Source organism: Hyaena hyaena, unplaced genomic scaffold, assembly GCF_003009895.1.
Source record: "Hyaena hyaena isolate Hyena2069 unplaced genomic scaffold, ASM300989v1 scaffold_558, whole genome shotgun sequence".
NCBI lineage: Eukaryota > Metazoa > Chordata > Mammalia > Carnivora > Hyaenidae > Hyaena > Hyaena hyaena.
Genome location: NW_024081188.1, coordinates 1,003,111 through 1,014,722, shown reverse-complemented (window position 1 = coordinate 1,014,722; position 11,612 = coordinate 1,003,111). Strand labels below are relative to the sequence as shown.

The 11,612-nt window shown below is 39.8% G+C and overlaps 1 protein-coding gene across 2 annotated transcripts in view; it reads left to right on the top strand.

Annotated features, from left to right (window-relative positions):
- The first annotated feature begins 2,571 nt into the window (after positions 1-2,571).
- Positions 2,572-11,612, top strand: part of MRPS36 (mitochondrial ribosomal protein S36) — a 10,354-nt gene continuing 1,313 nt past the window's right edge. The window contains exons 1-3 of one of the 2 annotated variants that reach the window (XM_039256036.1): positions 2,572-2,685; positions 9,790-9,853; positions 11,593-11,608. In XM_039256036.1, coding sequence (XP_039111967.1) covers positions 2,644-2,685; positions 9,790-9,853; positions 11,593-11,608 — 122 coding nt within the window. In that variant the 5' untranslated portion in view covers positions 2,572-2,643. The remainder of the gene's footprint in view (positions 2,686-9,789; positions 9,854-11,592; positions 11,609-11,612) is intronic. The other variant, XM_039256035.1, reaches the window with a different exon arrangement.

Below are 11,612 nucleotides of genomic sequence, written 5' to 3'. Positions count from 1 at the left end.
GCCCATATTCTTAAATAGTGTCATAAAGGAAAATGAAAAATGTTTATTTAGAAAAGTAACCAAGAAAGTCTGTGTCTTTTAAATGACTTTGGAATGAGAATCTGATGTAGATATTTACATAGAAACTTGCTTTTTCTCTCTGTACTAGAAATGTAAGCTTCTTCTGCTTTTGAGCTTTTTTTTTTTTTTTAGCTGTATTGAGGTCATTGACAAAGTTGTAAGATACTGAAAGTGTACAACATGATTTGATATATATTGTGAAGAGATTCCCACACTTGAGTTAACACATTGCCTCACATATTTACCTTCTCTTTTTGTGTGTGTGAGAACATTTGAAGTTCCACTTAGCAAATTTTAGTTATACAATACAGTATTACCTAATATAGTCACCACTTTTGAGCTTTAAGAACACATTATCTGCGCGCCTGTGTGGCTCAGTCGATTAAGCGTCCGACTTCGGCTCAGGTCATGACCTCACGGTTTGTGGGCTCGAGCTCCGCGTTAGGCTCTGTCTGGGCTGACAGCTCAAAGCCTAGAGCCTGCTTCAGATTCTGTGTCTCCCTCTCTCTCTGACCCTCCCCTGCTCCCGCTATCTCTCTCTCGCAGAAATAAATTTTAAAAACATTAAAAAAATAAAAGCTTTAAAAAAAAAAGAACATGTTATCTGGTTTCAGCAGTGATACTTAAAACAATTTAAAAAAATTAAGTGTATTTGTTTTGAGAGAGGAGAGAGAGAATCCCAAGCAGGCTCCCTGCTGTCAGTGCAGACCCTGATGTGGGGCTCCATCTCACAAACCATAAGATCATGACCTGAGCCAAAATCAAAAGGTGGATACTTAACGAACTGAGCCACCCAATTGCCCCAAAACAATTTTTTTTTAAATATTTTTTTTATTTATTTCTAGGAGAGAGAGAGAGAGACAGCGTGAGCAGGGGAGGGTCAGAGAGAGAGGGAGTCACAGACTGAAACAGGCTCCAGGCTCCGAGCTGGCAGTCAGCACAGAGCCCGACGCGGGGCTCGAACCCACGAACCACGAGATCATGACCCAAGCGAAAGTCGGACGCTTAACCGACTAAGCCACCCAGGCACCCCTCAAAACAATTTTTTTTAAATAGACTTTCTTTTTTAGAAATTTAGGTTCACTGCAAAATTGAGAGAAAGAGTTCCCATATACTTACTGCTCCTACACATTCATAGCCTTCCCCACTAACACCATTCCTTCTAGTGTGGTATATTTGTTAACAATTGAACCTATAATAACATGTCATTATCATTCAAAGGTGGTACACTCTATGGATTTTAACATGTATAATGACATATGCTATTATAATATCACAAAATAGTTTCACTGTCCTAAAAACCACTGTGCTCTGCCTGGCAGATTGCCTTGTCCCTGGCAATCATTTATCCTGTTATTGTCCCCATAATTTTGCCTTTTCCAGAATGTCATATAATTGGAGTCATTCAGTATGTAAGTTTTCAAATACCATCTTTTGCTCCCACCAACAATGTGAGTGCCTCTTTTTCTACAGCAGCCCCAGAATGTGTTACCCAAATTATATATGTTGACTAATTTGATGGGTTAAAATAGTGTTTCAGCATAGTTTAAATTTTACTAGGATGGCCCATTTTTTAGCTTGGTAAAGTACTTCTAAAAAGCTTCCCAGATTCAGAAGCTGCCAACCTAGGTCCTCAAAACAAATGTGTCACTGTACTTAAAGTTGCTTATGGCTACATTACCTACAAAATTATGTTAAATAGACACAACATATCATATATTAGAAATTATAACAACATAAACAATGTTTACCACAAAATTCAATGTAATGTTGAGGGAATGATATTGAAGAGTTATATTTCAAAAAGAAAAATGCACTTTTGGGGCACCTGGGTGGCTCAGTGGGTTAAGCCACCACCAACTTTGGCTCAGGTCATGATCTCACTGCTTGTGAATTCAAGGGCCATGTTGGGGTCTGTGCTGACAGCTGCTTCGGATTCTGTGTCTTACTCTTTCTCTACCTCTCCCCTGCTCACACGCTCTCTTTCTCAAAAATAAATAAACATTTAAAAACAAAAAAACTTTTTGAGTTCTCATACTGGAATCAGTCATTAGTTTAATATCAGGACTAATGACAGAGAAAACAAGATCATATCAAGTAATGCCAATAAGCGAGAGAAAAAGAGGTAGCCTTGTGTAGACCTGGAATTGACTACTCTTTCTGAGTTTGCCACTAACTCCCAAGTTTAATGAACTTGTTAGTTTTGGGATGCCACATGACTTTGTATTACGTATTCGGTTTCAGACTAAATTGTAGATTTTACTTAAAATAGAAACTGGAGGTCTGGAAAGGAAATGGCCCTAGTTTATTCTAGGCTGATAAGCAAAACAAACCCCACATCACAAACCTTCGCCTCCAAAGCAATACAAAGGAAAGCACGTGGGGCAGTTTCTAGGCGGGAATTGAGGCGGGGCGGGGTCAGGCACCCAGGGTGGGCTGGCGACGCAGTGGAGGTGGATCCTGCCAGAGCGCACGCTCGCTCCTCCTCCATGACGTCACAAACGGGACCCGCCCCCGGTTGCCCAGGTCTCCTCCTATCTCTGCAGCTAGCAAGCGACCCGGAAGCCGCCCCGTCTCGGGGTCATGATGGGCAGCAAGATGGCGTCTGCCAGCAGGGTCGTTCAGGTAAGGAAATTTGGTCGCTTTTCCGCACCGTGGGCGGTAGGGATGGTGCTGATTATAGCAAAGGTGCTGGGGAGAAAAGGCGGTGGCGGAGGCTGCGCGGTGACCGCGGCCCTGGGTAGGGCCAGCGACACCGCCCGTGGATATGTGTGAAAATTGGACTTAGAACCCATTGCGTCGGGCAGGGAGCCGGACACCAGAGCTGAGGGTTCGATCCAGGCTGCGGGGGTGCCGTGTATCAACACGTAGGCAGAGCTGCTGCGCGGTCCCTGGACTGTACTCTTGCAGGACCTTAGTAGCCCTCTTAGGAGTCTGCGGGCTTGGTTGCCCTGGCAATAGTCTTGGCCAATCGGCGTTTAGTATTGTCTGTGGTGTCCCGCATCAGCCAATCGGAAGGAAGGCGGTAACGGCGCGTGGAAGGAAGCGAACAGTGCGTCTGACCCAGTGTCCCTTCAAGGTCTTGGGAATGGCCGGAGAACTGGCCCCGCGGGCCGAGTCCTCACCCCGGGGCCTGTTCTCCCTCACCAATCCAAGTGCCTGGTTACAAACTGGATGGAGGCAATTGGAGGAGGGAAATATATATTATTTAAGTTTGTCTGTAATACATGTTTTATTGTTTGTTTCCCAAGGTGTTTTTGTTTTTGTTTTTGTTTTTGTTTTGCCCTGAGTTTGGATTGGTAGCTAGAGGAACTTTGTTAATCCACACATCAGTTTTTAACTCCTGATAGCTTTAGTATTTGCTTCTTCAGTTGTGATCGCTAACTTAAATAGGACAGGTAAAGTTGGTGTATAAAGGGACACAATCTCCACTTTTATGGCTGTTTTACACAATCTGTTTGCAAATTTCTCTGGAAGTGTAATGTATGATTTTTAACCATACATTTGATATAAGAAGTGCATTTCCCTATGTACAAATACATGTCTTAAAAAGACCTTAAATTTTTTTCAGTCAGAAAGATAATCCTAGATCCTAGCCTTTGGTCCCATTGCATAATGATCCCATTATACATTCAGTAGGTAGAGTTAGTGAGCATTAACTAATTAAAGATAATGTGAGGACAAGGAGGACATCTGACAAAGGACTGATTGGTATCCGTTTTGTATAATCGTACATGTTCATAATATATAGCTCAATTTTAAAATGGGTTAAAAAGTTGAAACTGCACAAAAGAAGATATACAAGTGAGCCAGTAAGCCTGTGAAAAGATGTTCAACTTCATTACTTATCAGGAAAATACAAATTAAAACCAGTAAGTACTACTACATCTACCAAAATTACTCGATTTAAAAGCCGGCAGTACCAAAAGGTGATGACGCTGTGAAGCACCTGAAACCCTCATCCCTTGCTGGTAGGGGTGTAAATGGAATAGCCACTCTGGAAAACTGTTTTCCTAGTCTCTAGTAGTTAAACATACCTTCCCTATGATGCAGTTTTACTTATAGGTTTATTCCCAAGAGAAATAAGTGCATATGCCTACAAAGAGACTTACATAAAAGTGTCTGTTGCCACTTTATTTCATAATGACCCTCAAATCAGAAAAAATCCAAATGTCCATTAGCAGAATAAACAGATTGTGGTAGATATCTTAAAATGGAATAGTACACAGCAGTTAACTACTACTGATAATGAAAAAAAAAAAAAAGATACTGAAAGATACACAGTAAGGAATGGTCTGTCCTCCTTTAATGGAGCTGCAAAGACTCTACTCATATTCATACTACAAAGCAGTTTTTGCTAACATGCATTAATTATGTATAACCTTAGGAAAATTTATTGAGTGCTTCTGTGCCAGGTCTGTACTCAGTCCTGGGACTACAGTACCAACAAGACACATGGTGCCTCATTAGAGTTTAGATTTTGGTTCTAATCCATACCTTAAAGAAAGAGTAGTGTTTCAACAAACTGGCACAAACTGATGGGAATTCACAAGGTATGGTGTCAATATTAAGTAGAAGAATTTGGCTGGACTATATATTCAGAAATAATTTTAGAAGAATAAGTTTTAGGGGTGCTGGGTGGCTTAGTCAATCTTTGTTTCACAGGCGAATCCCTGGCTCCCTCAAACATTGCTATAAATGTTTGTACAAAATGGTTTCAAAATTGCTATATTTATACAACTTCTAACAGCAACATACTAAGTAAAAAGTTCAAGTTTTCTTAGTGTATTTATTATTATTATCATTACCTTTATTTATTTATTTTTTTTAATGTTTTATTTATTTCTAGGAGAGAGAGAGAGAGAGACAGCGTGAGCAGGGGAGGGTCAGAGAGAGAGGGAGTCACAGACTGAAACAGGCTCCAGGCTCTGAGCTGGCAGTCAGCACAGAGCCCGACGCGGGGCTCGAACCCACGAACCGCGAGATCATGACCTAAGCGAAAGTCGGACGCTTAACCGACTAAGCCACCCAGGCGCCCCTATTATCATTACCTTTAGACTAAAGTGAAGAGTATAAGCACTATGAAAGTTAATTTGGATTAGCTCCTTTTTTCCCCCCTTAGTTATGTTTCCCAACTGATACACAGTTAGAATTGCTTCTTTGGAGGCACCTGGGTGGCCCAGTTGCATAAGTGTCGACTTTGGCTCAGGTCATGGTCTCAGGGTTCCTGAGTCTCAGCCTCATATCAGACTCACTGACAGTGTAGAACCTGCTTTGGATCCTCTGTCTCCCTCTCCCTATGCCCATCTTCTGCATGCACACCTGTGCAGGAACCTGCACACACTCTCTCCCTCAAAGTAAACATTAAAAAAAAAAAAATGAATTGCTTGTGTTTACATTTAAAGTCTAAAATTTTTTTTTTAATGTTCATTTATTTTGAGAGAGAGAAAAAAAGTGAGTGGAGAAGGCACAGAGGGAGAAGGAGACAGGATCCTGATATAGGGGTCGAACTTTCAAAGCATGAGATCATGATCTGAGCCAAAGTCAGACACTTAACCAACTGAGCCACCCAGGCGCCCCTACATTTAGAGTTCAAAAGCAAATTTGGGGGCACTTCAATGACTTAGTCATTCGAGCATCCAACTTTGGCTCAGGTCATGATCTTCTGGTTCATGAGTTAGAGCTCTGCATTGGCCACTCTGCTGACAGCTCAGAGCCTGGAACCTGCTTCGAATTCTGTGTCTCTCTGTTTCCCTCTCCGAGTCATGTTCTGTCTCTATCTCTCTTTCAAAAATGAATAAATATATTTAAAAAAACATTTTTTAAAGCAAATATTGAGGTGTCTGAGTGGCTCAGTCAGTTAAACATCCCAATTCTTGATCTCAGCTCAGGTGTTGATCTCAGGGTTGTGAGTTCAGGATCTGCATTGGGCATGTAGCCTACTTAAAAAAATTTTTTTTAATTCAAAATAAAAATTAAAATGCAGATTCTGATAGAGGATTTTGAGTATAAGCATTAGATGATATTAAAGGATTATTTTTAACTCATTAATTGTGGCAAAATGTATTGAGATTATTGTTTGACAAAAATCTTCATGTTAGTGATACATATGTAAGGTATTAACAGGTGAGAGGAGAGGGTTGGGATTTGTTTAATGGAGGAAGAGGTGATGAATTAAGACTGACTCTATTACTGTTGAAATTGTGTAATGTGTTTATCAGGGTTTATTTTATTTTTTGTTTATTAGGATTTATTATAGTACTTACTCTACTTAGAAAATATATTTAGGGGCGCCTGGGTGGCTTAGTCGGTTTAGCGTCCGACTTTCGCTTAGGTCATGATCTCTCAGTTCATGGGTTCGAGCCCCGCATCGGGCTCTGTGCTGCCTGCCGGCTCAGAGCCTGGAGCCTGTTTCAGTCTGTGACTCCCTCTCTCTCTGACCCTCCCCTGCTCATGCTGTCTCTCTCTCTCTCTCCTAGAAATAAATAAAACATTAAAAAAAAATTTTAAAAAAATACAACATAAAAAATAAAGGAAAATTTGATATGAAGCAGCAGAGACATGAAGAAAAGTGATGAATCTGAACGCATTAAAANAATATATATATATATATATATATATATATATTTAGAAAAATGCATTTTAAAAAGGGGACACCAGGGGCACCTAACAGCTCAGTCAGTTAAGCATCCCAACTCTTGATTTCAGTTCAGGTTATGATCTTGCAGTTCGTGGGTTTGAGCCCCAAGTCTGGCTCTGTGCTGACATTGTGGAGCCTGCTTGGGATTCTCTTTCTCCCTCTCTCTGCTCCTCCTCTGTTTGCTCATACGCATGTGCTCTCTCTCAGAATTAATAAATAAACTTAAAAAAAAAAAAAAAGGAGGACACCAAGCAGTGTGGCAATTCAATCTATAAGGGCATATTACATCATATTTTTAAGCGTGCATAAGCATTGTTGAAATGGACTTTTTCTCTCTTGTGTATGTATGATTGTTTAAGTGTGTGTATACATGCTTATATGCATATACAGTTAGTTCTGTCTTACAAATGGTCTCTATTCACCCACTTGGCAGATGTTTTGTGCATATTTGCTGTGTACCAGGCACTACTGCAGAAGTGCTAGTTTCTGACTGCCCTCTTCACAGTATTCTTTTTTTTTTAATTTTTTAAAAATATTTAATATTTATTTTCGAAAGAGAGAGAGACAGAGCATGAGCAGGGCAGGGGCAGAGAGAGAGGGAGACACAGAATCTGACGCAGGCTCCAGGCTCCAAGCTGTCAGCACAGAGCCCTATGCAGGGCTCAAACTCACAGACTGTGAGACCATGACCTGAGCTGACAGTGGACACCCAACCCACTGAGCTACCCAGGTGCCCCATGGAATCAGGAGAACTTTTTAGAGGGGAGTGATGTATGAACTATTTCACAAGATAAGCAGTCAGATGAAAGCAAAAGCATAGAAGTAGTTAGGACTGGGGATAGATTTCCTCGCAGAGAACACAAGCTGTAGACTGAATGGAGGTGGAAATGGCATGATGAATAGGGAACAGAAAAGTACTTCAAAATACGTACTTCAAAATACCTAAGAGTAAAAGATGCAGAAGACAGGTGAGAAGTGAGGTTGGAGAGGGAAGGAGAGGCAGATCAGGATGGGCCTAGTGAATGCCAAATATGAGTTTGAAGTTTATCCTGAAAGCTTGAACATTTTTAAAGCTTTTACATGGGCTATTGATAGTGGATGGATAGAACATTCTTTGAAGAAGCTTGCTTATGAAAAGGATGAAATAGTTACTAGAGGGAGAATTGGGTTTTGTTTTTGTTTTGAGAGAGAGAGTGTATGAGCAGAGAAGAGGAGAGAGGGAGAATCCTAAGCAGGCTTCTTGCCCAGCATGGAGCTGGACATGGGGCTCAGTCTCACAGATTGACACACAGTGTGACTAAATTAGAGTTTTGTTTTTTACCATTAAAGACTTGACTGTATTCTTATGCTGAGGGAGACAACTCTATTCCAGTATTTTCTCAGAGGAGCACAGTTATAGTAGGGCTTTCAGGCCAGTCCCAACAGGTCTATGTAGATCCGCACTCATAGCCTGGGTGGCTCAGTGGGTTAAGTGTCCGACTTCAGCTCAGGTCCTGATCTCAGAGTTCATGAGTTCCAGCCCTACTTCAGATTCTGTGTTTCCCTCCCTCTCTGCCCCTCCCCTGCTCGCACTCTGTCTCTCTCTTTCAAAAATAAACAAACATTAAAGAATTTTTAAAAAATGTATAATATATAGTACATATATACAAACATTTTGCAGATAAACACACACCTCAATATCACTAGTTACAGAGCAACTTACAGATTAGTTGAAATTAGTACTGTTCATTAGAGTCTTAGCATTGTATGTTCAGAAAATTTCATGCTGAAAGGTCCATTTAAGTTTCTCTATATCAGGGCCCATAGGAGGCTCAGTTGGTTAAGCATCTGACTCTTGATTTCGGCTCAGGTCATGATCTCTTAGTTTGTAAGATTAAGCCCCATGTTGGGCTGTGTGCTGATAGCAGAGCCTGCTTGGGATTCTCTCTGCCCCTCCCATGCTTGTGCATTCTCTTTCTCAAAATAAATAAACTTAAAAAGTTCCTCTATAACATTATCTAGAATTTTAGGGATAAGACATTAATAACCCTGCAAATACCTGTTTTAAAAGTAAGGGGCACCTGGGTGGCTCACTGGCTTGACTTCGTCTTGGGTCATGATCTCAAGGTTTGTGAGTTTGAGCCCCGCATAGGGCTCTGTGCTGACGGCTCAGAGCCTGGAGCCTGCTTCATATTCTGTGTCTCTCTTTCTCTACCCCTCCCCCGCTCATGTTCTGTCTCTCTCTCTCTCTCACAAAATAAATAAACCTTAATATAAATTATAACAAATAAATAAAAATAATATTCGCAAATACGTTTTTCTGTGGGTTTAGGAAAAAGACTAAAAGGGCCAGCAAATGTTTAATCTGTTGTAGGTTTGGGGATTATAGTCTCTGTTTTCTTATTTGTGCTTTTCACCATTTCCTCCAATGTTTTAACACAGATCATGTGTTAGTTTATAGTTGGAAAAAGTATTTTTTAAATTCTTTTTTTTTTTTTTTAAGTTTATTTATTTACTTAGAGAGCTCGTGAGCAGGGGAGGGTCAGAGAGAGAGGGGGAGAGAAAATCCCAAGCAACCTCCAGGCTGTCTGTACACAATCGCATGAAGTATGAGATCATGACCTGAACCAAAATTGAGTCGGACACTCAACTGACCGAGCCCTCTAGTCACCCCTAAATTTCCTAATCCTCAATATACTTTTTATCCTTTTGTACACTGCTAGATAATTGACCATGATAGGAAAACAGCATTCAATGCAACTCAGGAAACTTCTAATTCTTACCTAGCAGCAGGGCAATATATAAGTCATGCAACATAAAATCTGTGCCATCTTTGTCATAGGGTTGTTTTGAGGTCACTTGGTAGTATAGTAAAATTTCTTATACTGTGTAAAGTCCAAAGCTACTATGAAGAGTAGATAAGATAAATTAATAGTTCATAGACCAGCTTTCCTGGTTGGGGAAGAGTAAAATAGTATGATTAAAGTTGCTTCCAAATATTAAGTTTGTTTTATCAAAGATATCTATGAAGTTCAATACATTGTTTTTTGTAGAGTTAATGATTTTAGTGCTTCATCTTTTTTTTTTCATATATTTTATTTTTCCTTTAGGTAGTCAAGCCACATACTCCATTAATAAGGTTCCCTGACAGAAGAGACAATCCTAAACCCAATGGTAAGTTGTATTTTAGACTTTTTAAAAATTATATACGGACATATTTATACATGAATATTCTATTATAGGCATTATTTCTCATTTTAACATCAGGGAGACCAATATAGCTGAGATCAAAATGGTCTATTAGGTTGCATGTGCAGAAATTAACTTCTTATTACCTCCATTTAAAAAGGTAGTTACTCAACAGAACATGTCTCTGAATTTTTTTTTAAGACTTTATTTGTAAGTAATTTCTACACCTACTGTGGGGCTTGAACTCACAACCTTGAGATCAAGAGTCGCATGCTATAACAACTGAACCAGCCAGGCACCCCGTCTCTGAATTTTTAATGATATTGTGATTATATAGGGAAATTTTTGTTCTTTCTTTTCTTCTATCCTTTATTTAAAAGATTCTCTCTTGCTTACATGAGAGAGATTGTGATGCACAGTAGCCATTCCTATATTTTTCTCCAGCTAACCTTTTCTGTCATTGACTGATTTATTCATTCAGTCAATAGAGACTGTCTTAGACCTGAGCAATCATTGCTTATAAAGTAATTGAAGATTCTGAACAAGTCCTGTTTTCCTCTTACCCCTCACTTTTACCACATCCTTTGTCCCTGTTGTTTCTAATTAATTCCAGTATAGTTAACTTACAATGTACGAAATATTCAACAAGTCTGTACATTACTCAGTGATCATTATGATCGTCCCTGTTTTTTTTTTTTAATGTTTTTTTTTTTTTTTAATGTTTATTTATTTTTGAGAGAGAGAGACAGAGTGTGAGTGGGGAAGGGGCAGAGAGAGAGACACAGAATCTGAAGCAGGCTCCAGGCTCCAAGCTGTCAGCACAGAGCTCAATGCAGGGCTTGAACCCACAAACTGTAGGATCTTGACCCAAGCCACCCAGAGGCCCCTAACTTATTGTAATTATTAAAGAATTAAGATATAGGTGATAAATGGGGTGCCTGAGTGGCTCGGTTGGTTAAGTGTCTCATGTTGGTTCGGGTCATGATCTCACAGTTATGAGTTTGAGCCCTGCATCAGGCTTTCTGCTATCAGTGCAGACCCCACGTCGGGTCCTCTGCCCTCTCTCTGCCTTTCCTCTGCTCATGTGCGTGCGCTCTCTTTCTCTCTCAAAAAGAAATAAACATTAAAGAAAATACAGGTGATAAATAAGTATATACCAACTTTCTTATTCCCTATTATAAGATATTACCTGTAAATGCCACATGACAAAACTTAAGTATGTAGATTATTAATATGGGTTAAACTCCACTACCTAGAAATTTTATTATTTTACAGATTTGTTCAGTTTAGTAATTCATTAACTTAAAGCTTCCTTATTTGTTTTAAAAAGAAGTTTATGAAATTTTATATAGCTACCCAACTTGGTTACTCAATAATACCTTTTAGACTTATACTCAGGGGGCGCCCTGAGTGGCTCAGTCAGTTAAGCGTCCGACTTCAGCTCAGGTCATGATCTCACAGTTTGTGAGTTCGAGCCCTGCGTCGGGCTGTGTGCTGACAGCTAGCTCAGAGCCTGGAGTCTGCTTCAGATTCTGTGTCTCCCTCTCTCTCTGACCCTCCCCTGCTCATGCTATCTCCCTCTCTCAAAAATAAATAAAACATTAAAAAAAATTTAGAATTATACTCAGCATTTGAAGAATGACTTGATTACTCAATAATAGACAATTCAAAATAGTATTTTAAGACACCTGAACAATTATGTCTCTAATTACATTTTTTTTCAGTATCAGAAGTTTTGAGATCA